This window comes from Mandrillus leucophaeus, unplaced genomic scaffold, assembly GCF_000951045.1.
Source record: "Mandrillus leucophaeus isolate KB7577 unplaced genomic scaffold, Mleu.le_1.0 Scaffold771, whole genome shotgun sequence".
Taxonomy (NCBI): domain Eukaryota; kingdom Metazoa; phylum Chordata; class Mammalia; order Primates; family Cercopithecidae; genus Mandrillus; species Mandrillus leucophaeus.
Window position 1 is genome coordinate 950,685 of NW_012108375.1, and position 17,928 is coordinate 968,612.

The 17,928-nt window shown below is 34.7% G+C and overlaps 1 protein-coding gene across 1 annotated transcript in view; it reads left to right on the forward strand.

The window, feature by feature from the left end:
* The window catches only part of ADAMTS6 (ADAM metallopeptidase with thrombospondin type 1 motif, 6), a 336,516-nt gene that overhangs the window by 265,872 nt on the left and 52,716 nt on the right, over nucleotides 1–17,928 (forward strand). Inside the window, exons 18-20 of the mRNA XM_011966761.1 lie at nucleotides 471–551; nucleotides 9,473–9,636; nucleotides 10,033–10,171. Coding sequence (XP_011822151.1) covers nucleotides 471–551; nucleotides 9,473–9,636; nucleotides 10,033–10,171 — 384 coding nt within the window. The remainder of the gene's footprint in view (nucleotides 1–470; nucleotides 552–9,472; nucleotides 9,637–10,032; nucleotides 10,172–17,928) is intronic.

Genomic DNA, 17,928 nt, shown 5'->3' on the forward strand with positions numbered 1-17,928 from the left:
AAAACCCTTGGTTTCCTCTACCCCCTTTTTTCAGATTTCTTTATTTAGGGAGACAATATTTTCTTCCCCAAATTGCCTTCAGTCATTTTAGTGTCAAACGTGGCTTCATGTAAGATATTTTAAGGAAATATTCTCCCTGCTTAACTTCATTTAGCCATGTTTCTTTAAGGTGTACATTCTCACAGAGCATTGATATGAGGGGCATGTGCTGAGGAAGAAAAGGAACCATTATTATACGTGTTGAGGCTTTTAAAATATCTTGAGATGATTTTAGAGAAAAAGACTGTTAATACTGTTTCTCTAAAATGTGTCCATTGAACCCAAAGGGTAATTTGCCCATATTTCATAACTCATAAAATGCAAAGTCAAAGAAAGAATGGAATAATAAGGAAACTATTAGTATTGAATGGTTACCAAATTCTCATTTCCTGACCAAGGCTGCTTAATACTGGCTGTCTTCTGTGTTCCAGGCTACATGGAAGTGGTGCAGATACCAAGAGGCTCTGTTCACATTGAAGTCAGAGAAGTTGCCATGTCAAAGAACTATATTGGTATGTTAGACTGGTATGTTAGTTTGCTAGGTTTTAGTTGATGAGGAAAAATAGCACCATATCATGAAGGAAAATGCATGCTGCTTTGAAGTAGATCACTTTCATGCTAAAAATGAAGTAAGCTCCAAGTTTTATAGGACCACATGTACAATGCTGAAGAGAAAAATTATAATTTATAGCTTACTCTTCACTGGGTTATTTTATATGTAAAAAAAAAAAATCGGGCCAGGCGTGGTGGCTCATGCCTGTAATCCCAGCACTTTGGGAGGCCAAGGTGGGCGGATCACGAGGTCAGGAGATCGAGACCATCCTGGCTAACACGGTGAAACCCCATCTCTACTAAAAATACAAAAAAATTAGCTGGGCGTGGTGGCGGGCATCTGCAGTCCCAGCTACTCGGGGGGCTGAGGTAGGAGAATGGCGTGAACCCGGGAGGCACAGCTTGCAGTGAGCCGAGATCGCACCACTGCACTCCAGCCTGGGCGACTGAGCGAGACTCCGTCTCAAAAAAATAAGTAAAATAAAATAAACCACTATCTCAAAGAGATATCCACACTCACATGATCATTACAGCATTATTCGCAATAGCTAAGATATGGAAGCAACATAAATATCTGTCAACAGATGAATGGATACAAAAACTTGTTTTATCCGTATGCAATAGAATATTATTCAGCCTTAAAAAAACAAGGAAACTTTTCATTTGCAACAATATGGATGAACCTGGAGGACATCATGCTAAGCTAAATAAGCCAGACACAGAAAGGCAAATACTGCATGATCTCACTTACATGTGGATTCTAAAAAAGTCAAACAGAGAGTGTAAGAGTATTTACGAGGGGGCAGGGAGAAGGTGGAATGGGAAGATGTTGGTCAAAGAGTACAAACTTTCAGTTATAAGAGGAATAAGTTCTGCATATCTAATATACTTAATATACTTAAAAGTTAATAAAACGTATTGTATACTTGAAATTTGTTAAGAGAATAGAACTTATTGTCACCACATACAAAAAAGGCAACTGTAGGAAGTTATGGATATGTAAATTAGCTTGAGTGTGGTATTCATTTCACAATGTTTATGTATATCAAATCATCACATTGCACACCTTAAACTTACAATATTTTATTTGTGAGTTATACCTCAATAAAGCTGGAAAAAAGAAAGTATGAAAATGTTTCCCAAAATGGATGTATTATTTTATATTTCTTCAGTAATATAGAAGAGTTCCAGCTGCTCTACATCCTTGTCAGTACTTGGTATTGTCAGTCTTTTTAATTTTACCCATATGGATTTTTTTTTAGTGAAGTGTCTACACAAATATTTTACCCATTTAAACATTTTTTCCTTTTTTTGAGTTATGAGTTCTTTATATATTCTGGATAGAAGTCTTTGTCAGATATATTTTATGGATATTTTCTCCTAGTTTCTGCTTGCTTCTTCATTTTTTGAAGTGTCTTTTAATTTTGATGAAATTCAATTTATTAATTTTTTAATAGTTTGTGCTTTCATGTCCTATCTTAGAAATTTTGCCTGCTCCAAGATTGAAAAGATAGTTTTCAATATTTAAGAAGCTATAGTTTTATTTTTATGTTTAAATATATGGTCTAGAAAATATAAAATATATTCATTAAATGTAAAATAAAATTCAAAATACAGTCATTAAAGATGTGTATTGTGCATACTACGACTGATACCTATGAGGGGGAGAGACAACCAGGCAAATCTATTTGGGGAAGAACAATTATTTATTTACTTGAGTAACACCCTGTCCTTTGATTTAACACTTAGAGTAATGAACTTAAGACTTGAAACTATGATAAGAAATGTAAGATGCATGAAATTCAAAAATAAAATTGAAAAACAAACACATGTAGTCATTTTAAGTTAATTTTTATATAAGGTATAAAGTAAGGGTTGATGTTCCATTTTTTCATACGAATATTCAATTGCTGTAACACTGTTTGTTGAAAAGACTATCACTTCTTCCATTGAATTACCCTGACACATTTGTGAGAGATCAATTAAGCATACATGGATGAGTCTATTTCTCTTCTCACCCATTGATCTAGGTTTCTGTTCTTAAACCAACACCACACTGTATTGAGTAATCAAACTTCCCAGTGGGTCTCAAAATCCAGAAGCATTAGTCCTTGAATGTGCTCTTTCTCAAAATTATTTTTGCTTTTCTAGGTCTTTGTATTTCTATATACATATTAGCATGAACTTGTCAATTGAGACAAGTCTTTTTATACAAAAAGAGAGTATATGGAATCTAGAGATTAAATTGTGGAGAATTGACATCTTAAAAATATTGAGTTTTCTAATACATGAAAAGATTTACCTCTACATTTATTTAGGTCTTTTTAAAATTTTTTCACCAATGTTTCATTTTTAGTATATAGGTCTTGCACACATGTTCTGTTAAATCTAATCATGCTTTTTGGTGCTATTGTAAATACTACTGTATTTTAATTTAATTTCCCGTTTTTTGTTGTTATGTAATAATATAGTTGATTTCTTTTTATATTGCCCTCATGTCCTGAAACCTGGTTCACTCACATATTACTTCTAACAGTTGTTTTGTAAATTCATTTGGATTTTCTCTATATATTATCATGTCATCCTCGAACAAAGGCACTTTTACTTCTATCTTTCCTATCTTTATGCCCTTTGTTTTTTCTTACCTTAGAGTAGTGTTCATGACCTTTAGTACAATGTTGAATAAATAAGGAGACTAGGTAGCCTTTTGTTTTCAACCAATCTTAAAGGCAAATCATTCCTTGTTGTTTTTAACCAATAAATATAACATTAGCCAGAAGATTTATGTAATGACTCATTGTCAGTTTGAGGATGTTCCCTTTTATTTCTAGTTTTCTAAGAGTTTTAGTCATGAATAGGTATTGAAGATGTCTGAATCTATTGACATGATTAGGTTGGGTTTTACCCTCCCTTTTTCTGTTAATACAGTAAACGCATTGATTGATTTTCAAATGTAAAATCCATCTAATATTCTTGGGCTATAAACCACTTTTTCATGATCTATTATTACTCTTATATATTGCTGGAATTGATTTTGCTAATATTTTATTAAGAATATTTGGACCTATGTTCATGAAAGATATTTTTCTAGAGTCTTTTTCTTGTGATTTCTTTGCTGGTTTTTGTATTAGGTTAAGCCTGGCTTCATGAAATGGCTTGAGAAGTGTTCCTTTCTCCTCTATTTTCTGGAAGAGTCTGGAGAGAATTGTTATCATTTTTTAATGCTTGATAGAATTCAACTGTGAAGCCATCTAGAATGGAGTTGTCTTTGTGGGAAGTTTTTAATGTGGGAATTTTTATAGCAAAGTTTTCAAATTTATTGGCATAAAATTATGCATAATATTTTCTTATTATCCTTTTAATATCTGTAGGATCTGTAACAATGGCTCTTCTTTTCATTTTCCATATTGAAAATTTGTGTCTTCTTTCTTTACCTTGGTAATCCTAACAAGGGCTTTATTAATTGTATTGATGTTTTTAAAGAACAAGCTTATGGTTTAAATGATTTTCTCTATTGTTTGTCTATTTTGCATTACATTGATTCCCACTCTTCTGTTTGTTTCTTTTTTCTATTCACTTTGTTTAATTTGTTCTTATTTGTTCTAGCTTCTCAAGATACAAACTTAAATTACTGATTAAAAATCTTTTTTCTACTATAAAACAAGCATTTTTTTTACTATAAATTTCATCAGACATTTGATACATTGTATTTTCCTTATGAAGTTTTAAATATTTCCTTATTTATCTTGTGACCCATGGCTTAGAAAGTATTATTTAATTTCCAAATATTTTGGTGTCTCACAAATACTTTTCTCATACTGATTTCTAGTTTAATTCTATTATGGACAGAAAACACACCTTATATGATTTTAGTTTTTTTGTTAAGGTTTTTTTATGGTCTAGCACATGTGCACTTGAGAAGAATGCATATTCTGCTATTTTTGGGTTAGTATACCATTACTTGCTGCCTTCTTGTTGAAGAATTACTGAAAGAATTATGTTGATATCTCCCATTAGAATTGTGGATTTGTTTACTGTTCTTATTAATGGCAGAAGCTGCGATTACTTTTGCACCAACCCAATAGTTTGTAAGATTTTTGCTTCATTTATTTTGAAACTATGTTTTAGGTGTGTAGACATTTTTGATTGTTACATCTTCTTGATATATTGAGCATTTTATCATTTTCAAATGTTTCTGTATATTCCTGATAATATTCTATGACCAGTCTGGCATGGTGGCACATGCCTGTAATTCCAACCACTCGGGAGGCAGAGGCAAGAGAATCATTGAGCTCAGGAGTTTGAGATCAGCCTGGGCAACATAGTGAGATACCCATCTCTTAAAAGTATTCTTTGACCCAAAGTCTGTTTTATCTGATACCAATCTAGCTGCCCCAGTTGTCTTCTGATCAGTGTTTGCATGGTAAATCTTTTTCTGTCTATTCACTTTTCATATGTAGGTACGTCTGTCTTTAAAATCTGTTTCTTTTAGGACACATTTAGTTTGATCTTTGTTTTTTATTATGTCTAACAATCATTGCATTTTTAAATTATAGTCTTTAGTTTGGTGGGGGGTTGGGGTCGGCAACTATTTCTGTTAAGGGTCAGACAGTAAATCTTATAGTCTCTGTTACAACTATTCACTTCTACCATTGCCCTGTGCAGGCAGACATAGGTAATAAATAAATGGGTGTGACTGTGTTCCAGTAGAACTTTATCTACAAAAACAGGAGGTGGGTCGTAAGTTTGGTGACTTCTTGTTTAGATCATTTATATTTAATGTAATTATCAATATCGTTGGGTTTAAGCCTACTATCTTGCTGTTTTTCTGTTTGTCCTGGGTGTTTTTTTCCTTTTTATTCTCCCTTCATGTCTTCTTTTAGATTAACCATGGGTTTTATTGTATTCCATTTAATCTCTACTAAATAGCTTATTAGCTATACTTCTTTGCTCTGTTTAATTAGTGGTTGCTTTAGGATTTACAAAATGCATTTTTAATTTATCATAATACATTTCCAAATAATATTGCGCCATTTTGTAAGGTCATAGAATATTATCAGGAATATAGAGAAACGTTTGAAAATGATAAAATGCTCAATATATCAAGAAGATGTAACAATCAAAAATGTCTACACACCTAAAACATAGTTTCAAAATAAATGAAGCAAAAATCTTACAAACTGTTGGGTTGGTGCAAAAGTAATCGCAGCTTTTGCCATTAATAAGAACAGTAAACAAATCCACAATTCTAATGGGAGATATCAACATAATTCTTTCCGTAATTCTTCAACAAGAAAGCAGCAAGTAAGAATATAAAAAACATGAAAAAACTATCCAACCGAAGGATAGTTGCGTCCTTTAATTTAATGAACATTAATGGTATACTAACCCAAAAATAGCAGAATATGCATTCTTCTCAAGTGCACATTTCCAAATAATATTGCACCATATAATGTAAGGCCCTTGCAACAATTTACTTCCATTGTCCCATTCCATTGTCTGTGCTGTTTTTTTTTTTAATACTTTTTACTTCTTTATATGTTATAAATCCCACAATATATGGTTATTATTTTTGTTTCAAAGAGCCAATTATCTTTAAAAACAATTTTTAAACAAGCAAAATTATTTTGCATTTACCCACATATTTACCATTATTCCTTTCTTTGTATAGATCTCAGTTGCCATCTGTTACAAATATGTGTGTATATACATGTAATGTCATCATGTTTCTTCTCATTATATTTATGTTTTCATTTAAAGTTCTTGAATATAATAGCTACTTGAAAATTATTTTCTGCTAATTCCATAATTTTTGTTATTTCTGGGTCTGTTTCTTTGGCTTTGCCTTCTTCCTGTTTGAATCACATTCTCCTCCTTTTCCACATTGGTAGTAATTTCTCATTGGATGTTGTACATTGTGAATGTTTCTTTGTTAAGAGCCTGGATTTTGATTTATTTCTTTAAAGGGTGTTAAGTGACTTGTAGATAGGCTTGATCCTTTTGATGTTTGCTTTTGAGCTTTGTTTGGGTAAATCCAGAATATTCTTTATTCTAGACCTTGCTCAGCTCTCCTACAAAAGTATGATTCTTCTTGGGTGTCTATTGAATGGCCTGGTGATTGAAATGCAGTAGTTCTGCTTACTGCTCCACAGTAGTTTTTTTGCCTGACTTTATGTAATTTTATCCTATGCATATGCAGATCAATATTCAGCCACAGATTTTCTCCCTCCGCTCTTGTTCTCTGGTCCTGCATATTCCAGCTATGTCAGCCTTCCCAGTTTCTGACCTCTCTTCTTCACTTGGTGAGACCACCATGTTCTGCTTGGGTTCTTCACCTAAAGAAAGTGTCTCCAAGCAGAAAGTTGTGGAGATCATGGTCTCTGCACAGTCCTGTTCAATGCGTGAGAACAGCTGATTCACATATTTTGTGAGTTTTCTGATGCTTTACAATGGGAGGGCAAGTCTAATACCAGTTATTTCAACATGAAAGTGAGTAGAAGTTCTATTTATTTGATGTTTAATCCTTTGAGATGGTTTTAGTCTCTCCAGAAACCCTTAGTGAGACCTAAATGAGTTTTTATTTTAGTTAAAATACCATTCCCTTTCTCTGAAAGCTTTTAAAAATAAGGGTACATCCAGAGTGTGTCTTGAGACAGAACACCAATATCATCAGCCTCTTCTTTTATTTAAGAAGACTCCTTTATTTTTACACCATAATTCTGAATTATTTTCTGCATCAATAATACTCAAAAGAAAAAGATTTCTAGCCTCAGCTTTTTCCCTCTCTGGTAATTCTCTTTTCATAATGCCACATCATCTTCCTTTAGTCATTCTTACTTAATGCCTCTTAAATGGTTGGCATTTTTCTGAGCTACATTATGGCACCATTAGTTATATATTCCTAACAGCCAAGAGGTGTTAGAATTCCTTCATTTAGTAGTTGTATTTAAAAAAAAACCACAAAAACAAAAAACAAAAAAAAAAACAAGGAAGTGAGAGCTCAACCTGAAGGAGAATTCAAAGGTGCTTAGTTGTTTTTATCTTTATTTTTACTATTTCATATATGACAGTCTCAGATGTCATTATAAAACCAAATGTTTTAAACTAGACAGAAAACCACTGCAAGTGAGAGTTGAAAATAAAAATTTTTAAGTTCGGGAAAAGTTCAAGGCCAGGTAGTTCTTCTATTTGCTTGTTCCTGTCTCAAAAGGTTAATTAGATTTATTTTTTGGCAGTTAAATGAATCTTGAAAACATATCTAAAGTTAAGAAACTACAAATATTTTTGCCAGGCAAATGGGGGTTGGGAGATGACAATGGTCTGTAGTATGAAGGACAAGAGCTGGAGGTCTAGAGAGTCAGAGACTCTGTACCATGACCCTTTAGTCCTTTTGGCCTACTTGTTTATCTGGACTGATGAATCACAGTTTTTGCAATCAGCTAGCATACTAACAAAATATTAAACTGACATGTTTATTTATTTCTTGTTTGTTTATAGGAGTTTTTGTATGTTAGTACTAAAAATACTTTTTCAGCCACATGTACTTTTAAACTCTGTGTGTGTGTGTAGTTCTTGTAAGAGATTTTTTTTAAAGTATGCATGTTTATCTATTAACATTTTTTCTGAGTTTTTTGTCATGCTTAGAAAAACTTTTTATACCCTAATATTATGAGGAAAAAAAGTTCTATATTTTCTCCTGACATTTTAAGATTTAAGTATTTTTATATTTAAATATTTACTCATCTGGCATTTATCCTTTCTCTCTTTTTTTAACTTTGTTTTTATTGAGGTGAAATTAACATTACATAAAATTAACCATTTGAAGTGAACAGTTAAGTGGCGTTTAGAACATTCCAAAACATTTACATCACCCCAGAAAGAAAACCATATCCATTAAGCAGATTACTCCCCATCCTCCCCATTCTCCCCATTCCCCATCCCCTGGCAACTACCCATCTGCATTCTGTCTCTGTGGCTTTTTACCTACTCTGGATATTTTATATAAATGAAAGCATACTATATGTGATCTTTTCTGTCTGGTTTCTTCCACTTAATGTTTTTGAGGTTCATCACATTACAGCTTGTTATCAATACTTCATTACTTGTTATGGCTGAATAACATTCTGTTACATTATAATACCACTGTTTGTTTGTTTATTCATCCATTGATGAACATTTGGGTTGTTTTGATTTGGGGCTATTGGAAATAGTGCTACTACGAATATGTGTGTCCAAGTATTTGTTTGAGTACCTGTTTTCAATTCTTCTGGATGTGTGCCTAGAAGTTGAATTGTGGCATTTATTCTTATGTAAAGAATGAAATACAAATTCAGCATTTTTTTTTTTGCCAAAAGAATAGTCTTTTGCCTTACCGCCATTTCTTGTTATCTTTCCTTTACTAATTTAAGATACGTCCTTTATCATAAACAGAATTCCGAATGTACTTGGGTATATTTCTTAAATCTGTTTGATTTGTGTTCTGTTGATCAGTCTGTGTCCAGGTGCAACAGGTCATCCCCACCCCATATCCATTTAATTACTATTTCAATATTTGGAAAGGAAAGCCTGCTCCCTACACTCATATTAACTCTCATCTCTAGTTATTCCTTTTCTCATAATTTTCCTTGCTAATTCCACATGTTTATTCCTCCAGGTTAACCTTTCATTGCTTTCTATTACTGACATTATAAATACTTAAGTAATATCTTCTTACCATTCACATGAAAAATCACCATTTTAATTTGTACTTAAGAATATGGTCAAGAGTCATATCTCTAAGTGGAAATCGACATTCATTGTATACTTTATTGCAGTAATTAATCAGTGACACTTTGGTAAATGAAGTTTCACATTTTTAGGTGAATTGTGATTTGTTTTCTAGCTTTAAAATCTGAAGGAGATGATTACTATATTAATGGTGCCTGGACTATTGACTGGCCTAGGAAATTTGATGTCGCTGGAACAGCTTTTCACTACAAGAGACCAACTGATGAACCAGAATCCTTGGAAGCTCTAGGTCCTACCTCAGAAAATCTCATCATCATGGTAAATGCGTCTTTGCCATTGTATTTCTTCTGTTTGTAATTCCTCCTTGTGAGGTAGGAAGGGGCAGGTTTTACTATCTCTGTTTTACAGGTGATGAAATTAAGGTAAATAAAGGTAAAATGATTTACCAAAGGGTGTTAGAACTGTACAAAGTTAAGGCCGTCGTGCTCTTGCTTGAATAGAATTTTTATAACCAAACAAGACAGATGAAAGCAATGGCTCCAAAATACCCATGAAAATGGGAAGCGAAAATTTGATATAAATGCATGTGTTTTATATTATCTTAAATTTCCTGTAAGACTTGTTTTGAAATTTTCTTCTTCAAAAGGAATAATAAATATCTGAATGAAGGCTCATTGTATTTTAATTGTCTTCACCAGTTGTTTTCAATGGCAGGTTCTGCTTCAAGAACAGAATTTGGGAATTAGGTATAAGTTCAATGTTCCCATCACTCGAACTGGCAGTGGAGATAATGAAGTTGGCTTTACATGGAATCATCAGCCTTGGTCAGAATGCTCAGCTACTTGTGCTGGAGGTAAGATGCCCACTAGGCAGCCCACCCAGAGGGCAAGATGGAGAACAAAACACATTCGGAGCTATGCTTTGTGTTTGTTAAAAAAGCTAATTGGAAACATTTCTTGCAGGTTTGCTTCAAGCTGTAATTTAGCAAAAGAAACTTTGCTTTAATTATATTATATTCTATTTGTTTTCAACCTCATGTAATTTGTGCAGATTTGTTGGTAAAATACATCTTGGCACAATGAGTGTCTCTGCTGGTGCTTCTCCCAAGACTGTCTTGAAGGTGGGCTGTTTGCCTTTCGTGAACACATTCTTGGTAAAGAACATCAAAAGTTTTAAAAAAGAAAATGAGCAAGAATCAGACATCACAGATGCAACTTCTTGTAATGGGAGATGAGAATGTACGGCTATGTGCTTGTTGTGTGTGTTTGCGTGCCTGTGTGTTTGCCACAATCCTATTCAAACTCCCTTCTCCTGCCATCAAAGTTAAGGGACTGTATACTGGGATACTACAATAATTACTGGTATCTGGGTTCTGGGTTAATGGTGTATACTGACCCCATTACAGTCCCTCAGAGGTAGCTGCTAGGCGGTGGTTGGTGATGTGTTGGTTGTCCCATGTGCGTTTTTCATGGGTGCCTTTTCCCTACAATTTACTCTATTCCTAATCCTCCTCCCTCTAGTGGCCACCAATGCAATTCTTTACCTCTGGCTGGGAGAGCAGGACAGTTGGCTTCCTTCAAAGCCAACACCCTTGCTGCTGCATGGACTGGTGAGTAGAAGTGCTGTGCAAGCAGCATCTTCCTTCTCTCTGGAGACTAAATGCATCGCCTCCACCGTACACCTTGATCCTGATAGGCAAGGAAACAAACCTGTCCTTCAGGCCTAGGCTGGACTAGATCACCTCACCATTCCAGAAGCAAATATTAAATTTTAAATAGTGATATTTAGAATGGGCAAAATTAAAATAAAGTAAATCACCCAATATATTACCTATACTCCTTTTTTAAACTATGCAGAAATATATGCTTTTTATGTAGACTTCATCCTGTCTTATATTTGCATCTTCTGATTTTCAAGTCTTAAATTGGAGAGGTTATTTTTAGAGAAATAATTATCATACAATCTAGTCAGTATTTTTATTTTATTACTTATAACTATTTTTTTTTTGAGATAGATTTTTGCTTTGTTGCCCAAGCTGGAGTGCAGTGGCACAATCATGGTTCACTGCAACCTCAACCTCCGGGGCTCAAGTGATCCTCCCACCTCAGCCTTCTGAGTAGCTAGGACCACCGGAGCACGCCACCACGACCTGGCTAATTTTTAAAATTTTTGTAAAGATAGGATCTCACTGTGTTGCCTAGGCTTCTCTTGAACTTCTGGCCTCAAGCATTCCTCCTGCCTCAGTGTCCCAAAATGCTGGGATTACAGGCATGGGCCATCACTCCCAGCCTAATTCAGTATTTTTAATCTCATACAGAATTAAAGCAATGATTAACTACAACTCCAATTTCAATATAAAGTCTATACAACATGAAAAAAACAAAAAAGATGAATAATATATTGATGTTCTCTACTGTGTAAAGTATCATGAAACATGGTTATGTATAATTTGTGACATATTTTAAAAGATCTCTAGTTCCCATCCATTTTATGTGTAAAATGGCTGGTGATTTGTAATGTAAAGTTTTTAAAGCCATAGGGCATTACCACTTTTAAATAAATAAATATGTGCAACTAATTGATCAAGTATATGCCATTGCATTATTTTTTAGTGGCATTTATACGTGTATCTTTCTTTTATCCAGTTCAATTCTTTTTATTCTATAAATTAACTTTTCCCTTTGCATATTCCAACAAAAAGTCTTCTAGAACAGTACGTACATAATTCAGGCCCTGAGGCAAGGTGGAATGAACTTATTAAAGAAGAATTAAAATAATTTAAAGTTTAGGAAATCTGATAAGGATAGTCTAAAGTTGAGGTGGATTAGCTTGTAGAAAAGAAAGCTAAGGGGATGCGTATTAGTATGCGACAGAAGGTTGAATGGAAATTCTTAGAGCCGGTTCATCTTTGTACCGAAATTGCTATATTTGGGGATGGTTTAGACACAGTCTTGTCTGAGACCAAGAAGGGATTAAATGAATTCTCAATGTTCCTTCAATCCTATGATTTTATTTGTTCAGAAAGGAGATAGTCCAACAAAAAAACAAAGAAGGAGAAGAGGAAAAAGGCCATGAGAACTGAATTTGGAAGAAAAGAATATAATTTTGTTGAAGTAGGAAAGTAAAAAGTCTAGATGAGTGTCATTTTTTCCCATAACACTTGTATTGAGAAATAGAAGTGATTTCTTGTGGTAGGGGGTTAAAAAAAAAAAAAAAAAGACAGGGAGAGAGAAAAGCCTCTGGAAGGGAGAGCTTTCTCTTCCTTGTTATTTATCCTTCTTTCCGTGATCTGGAACTACTGGTCTTAGATACTGGAGGTGGTTCTGGGAACTCACATTAGGCTTGGTTGTGGGTGATTATGAGCATTCTTGAGGCTCTTGCCTTCTTCAGATGAAGGGCATGGTGTGAAGAGCTGCCATTTGTTTTGGTAAGTGGTTCTTAAAGTCTGCCCCCCATCCCCAGCAGCATCAATATCATTTAGAAACTTGTTAGAAATGCTAATTTGAGTGCCCCATTTCAGACCTACTGAACAGAAACTCTTCAAGTGGAGCCCATTAATCTGTGTTTTAACAAGCCCTGCAGGTGATTTGGATGCTCGCTCAAATTTGTGTACCACTGGTCTTGGCTGACAGAGAAACCAAATCCAGTGTTCTAGACACATGGAATCTATGTCCTCATCACTGAAGTCTGTGCATCTTTGTAGACTCATTTTGCCCCTAGAACAATATCCAAAACATAGTAGGTACCCAATAAATGCACTTTATTGAGCACCTTACTGAGGCCAACGGTGGCCTCCCAAAGTGCTAGATGAGTGAATGAGTAAAAGGAATTAATTTTGGCAATTATATATTTGTGCTTGTCCTTTCTAATGTGGGAGATGAAAGTTTAGAGTTGCTACTTTTCTTATAGAGTGGGGCAAAGCTTTGCCAAGGAGAAAACAGTATAATTTTAATCAGCATAGGTAAGTAAAACCAAGCTCCTCTCTTTTTTACTTTGTTTTTTGTTTTGTTTTGAGTTTTTTTATTTTTTGAGACAATCTCACTCTGTCGCCCAGGCTGGAGCGCAGTGGTGCGATCTTGGCTCACTGCAACCTCTGCCTCCCGGGTTTAAGCGACTATCCCACCTCAGCCTCCCAAGTAGCTCGGACTACAGGTGCACACCACCACGCCTGGCTAATTTTTGTATTTTTAGTAGAGACGGAGTTTCACCATGTTGGCCAGGTGGTCTTGAACTCCTGACCTCAAGTGATCCACCTGCGTCAGCCTCCCAAAGTGCTAGGATTACAGGCGTGAGTCACCACACCTAGTCATCTTGCTTACTTTGAATAGGTGGAAAATATTTCCTAGGATATAGAGTGCAGGAATCAATTATTGAAGTTGCTCTTCTTACACATACCCTCACTTTTAACCCCAGGTTCTTTAAATATAGGAAGCTTATGATTGAGGGAAGTGAAGTCCCTTTAGGGTTTAGGAACTTTGACCCAAGAAAAAGCCAGAGTCATCTTCTCCTTAATGAAATTTCATTTTATAGTTAAGAAACCTTTCAAGAAGAAGTCATTTCTACCTAGCTTTCACTCAGAAACTAAGGATTAATTCTAAAGTCAGTTTTTTTGTTGTTTTTTATTTTTTTTTGTTTGTTTGTTTGTTGCTGTCAATAAGTCTATTGTCTATATAAGGGACATTTTGGGATGGTTCCACCTCATCCTTTTAACTTCTTTCTTGGGCTTCTTCTCATAGACTGGATTCTCTCCTATGGCAGCATGAGCTTTCTTACACATCTTCCCCATCATGTCTGGAGTTATGCTGTTCTTTATGTATTGAGAGAACTGTTTCTTGTAAGCATCTTCATCTTCCTCCATTAAGTAGCACATGTAATCTGAAATATTCTGGCCCATGATGTGCTTCTGGTGTATTTCTACATTAAATTATTTGCTTCCAGAATCATAACCAGGGAATTGTTTGGTACTGTGAGGGATAGAGAAGCCTCCGTCCACATCTCCCTTCAGGGTACCAAAAACTTTATTGCCAGTGGTAGTCCTGGCAAGGCCTGCATCCAAATAGCAGATAAAGGCACCCTTTTGAACATCAGTGCTTTCCACATTATACATTCATCTTCAATCACCTCAGCTTGGCCTTCATAGATCTTATCCATGCCAAACCTATTGAAAAGCCTGGGCCCGCAGCAGGCCAATATAATACGCTGCAGCATCATTTGTCAGGCCAATCTTCACACCATATTTTGGCAGTTCATGTGCATATGCTGTGCAAACTATCACATCCCCTTCTATATGGGGATAAGCAATCTGACAAATGGTATCTCTGTTTGTTACATGAACTATCAACCTGTATTTGGGTGTGTGTGTGTTTTATTTATTGTCCACCGTTTAACAGAGACCTGCAGGCGCAGCAGTGCTAGATGGGGAAAAGGGATAAAGTCAGTTCTTAACTGGGATACTCCATGTTCATCTCTCCAAGGAGGTGCTGGGTGTCTTGAGGCTGTCAAAATTCTTTTAAGTGGCAAAGAGAAAACAAGAAATATCTCAAGGAACTTTTGGTGGCAGTCTCACAAGATCTTTCAGTGTTCTCACTTGTTATTGTCCTGCATGTGTTTTATTAATATCCAGACCTTTGGGCTTTAATTGAGTTTGGGAGCAATAATGATAGCTTGATCTTATGAGATCTTTTAAGATAAGAAGCTTGAAACTTTTTCTGTTGCTTAGCAGATCTAGTGACAAATCTAATGCTACAGGAAACATTGGTGATTCAGTCCAAGTAATGGTCTTTTCTCTGAGTCAGTGATGAAACACTTCCTTTGCCTCAAAAGGAACATTGAGATGCTATGGGGTGTTGTCTTCAGGATACGTGTGATTTTTGAGATACAGCTGCAACTCTTCCTCAGAGAGAAATCCAAGCCCAGAATCATGACTATTTCCAGAACCATTGCTACTAGAATTTGTTTCTGTATTCCTTACCCAAACTTATTTTGTACTTTGTAATTTACTGACTCCCAAATTTATATGCTACTATTGGATTAGTGATTATAATCAGGTGCTAATTAATAAATCTTGGCTGTGTAAGGAAAGTTGTATTGTTTTGAAATACAAAGCTGTAGCAGATTTTTAAAAGTAGTAATTTATGCCAGTATACTTATGCACTGTGACTTCTAAACTTTCAAATAACAAATACTGTATATTCATCCTTTGATTTTATTCATACGTATTCTCTTTTTACTGATGTTTGGCTAGATGTGTGGTTCTCAAATTTAAGCACACATCAGAGTTACCTGAAGGACTTGTTAGGACACAGATTGCTATGTTCTACCAACAATTTCTGATTCAGTAGTCTAGGGGAAGCTTTAAGAATTTACATTTCTAAGTTTCCAGGTGTTGCTGGTGCCACTGGCTCAGGAACTATACTTTGAGGCTCCAGGGTAGACACTTAGATTTCCTAAAGTAAATGCCCACTAAACAGACTGACAAGTCTTTTAGGTAATAATCCATATTATAGTTGTAACCACAGTATCACTAATCTTTTTTGGTGACAGGTGGTTCTACTGCTCAGCTATGTAATAATAAAATTGTAAAGTTTAAAACATTTTCTGGTACTGTATTTCATTTGATCATCCTCAGTAGCTACATAAGATAGGCATTGAAATTATTAGTCATAATTTATAGATAGAATTCAAGTAATTTGCTGAAATCAAGACCTAGCAATTTAGTCTCTAGTGACCTTTTAAATTTAGTAATGCAGTATTCTCTTGTAATAAAAAGAGCTTTTTCACCAGTTGGCCACCTCAGTAGGGAAACATGATATATCCCCACCCATAAAGATCTCCTTCACTAGCTTGAAATTTCATTTTTTCAAATGCTTTCCCTAGAGCAATGGTTCTTAACTTTGGCTGCACAGTGGAATACCCAAGGAGAATTTTAAAGAATGATGATACTTTGTCCCCACCCCCAGAGAGTCTTCTTTAATTGGCTGGGGGTATGGCCTGGGCATCACATTTTGAAAAGTTCCACAGGTAATTCTAATGTACAGCCAAGGTTGAGAAGTACTGCTTTTGAAACTGATTAAAAGTTTTACTGCTTTTGAAACTGATTAAAAGTTTTAGTCTTCAAAAAATTAATATTCAGATGCAAATACCTCTGGGAGCATTACTAACACATATCTCTGTTTTTAAGTGGCTACTAGTTGAATTCTAAAGTTATGAGACTTAGGAATGGGTTTCTGGGATGGGAAAGTAGAGAGGAGCATCAGAGAAGGGAATGAAAGAAGGGATAGCATGCTACTTAATTTCATAATTTTGTTTAATATGGCCATTGGCCTTGGGCATGCCTATATATTTACAGTCTTCCTTCACTTGATGGATCATATAAACATCCAATTAATGTAATAAATGCTTTTAAAACTGACTGAAATTGTGCTAAACAGATTTCTGTTTATTAGAATAAACAGAAATTTATTCTAATTTCAAGTTTATGTGATACTTAACAGAGCTAAAATGAGTAGATGGTTGGGTATTCAACCAACTTTAATTTAGATGCACAAGTCGGAATAGAAGAGGCATATGGCCCCTGTTTGAACTCAGTTATTATGAACACTGATACAATTTGTTTTCTTTTAAATTACAGTTCTAATCAGAGAAGGCCTTCTATTTTTTAGGAAATTACTTTCTTTAAGGGAATGAATCTTTGCAGAATGCAGCAATATTCATGATAATTTTCTACCCTACTTTTCTGGGTGTGTTCTCATTTCCCTCTGTTCATACCATTCTCATTTCACTCCCATCCCCTCTTCTTACTTAATATTATACAATGCTTGGGCTTTAAAGTGAAACCTTCCAAAGCCCATTAACCGATAATTGATGCTGTAGTGTCGTATTTAACTTTATACCTGTTCTGTTAGAAAATAAACCTTAAGAATACTTTATTTTCAGTACAAATAAATATCAGAAATACATATGATATTTTATATTTATTACAATTTTATATTTATGCTCTAAATATACAGTCTTTGTCCTGCATTGGCTCTATTGACACTCCTGATTACTTTCTCCAAATATTTTTCTTTGTATAGAAGTATGAAAATTGCATACCAAAGAACTTAATTTGGTCAAGTTTCTGCTAATACACAAAAGCATCTCTCTGCTAAACATTGCTTTGCAGCTCTTTGGGGGAAGAGATAAAGCTATGCTTAGATTAATGAGGAGTTAGGAAGGAGACAGGTTTACTGTTAGAGATTTTTTTATTTTGTTTGAAGATCAAAGACACAGATTTTATTTTACGTATACTATATGGTTATACAGGAATGTTTCTGATCAGTCATCATTGACTATTTAAAATGCGATTATTACTTTTTCTTTTACATTTACATAGTCTAATTTTATTTGTGTGTTTGATGCATCTTTTATTATACTTTTTCTTCCCTGAATGTCATTTTGAGCCTAATTTATGAGTCTGTGTGTGTGTATATTTGTATGTGCGTGTGTGTGTGTGTGTGAGAGAGAGAGAGAGAGAGAGAACAGCATATAAACATAGAAGATATTTACGTCTTTCTTTTTTTGAGCTAGGACAAATTCTTTTTATTTTACTTTTTGAATCTGTGCCTGATT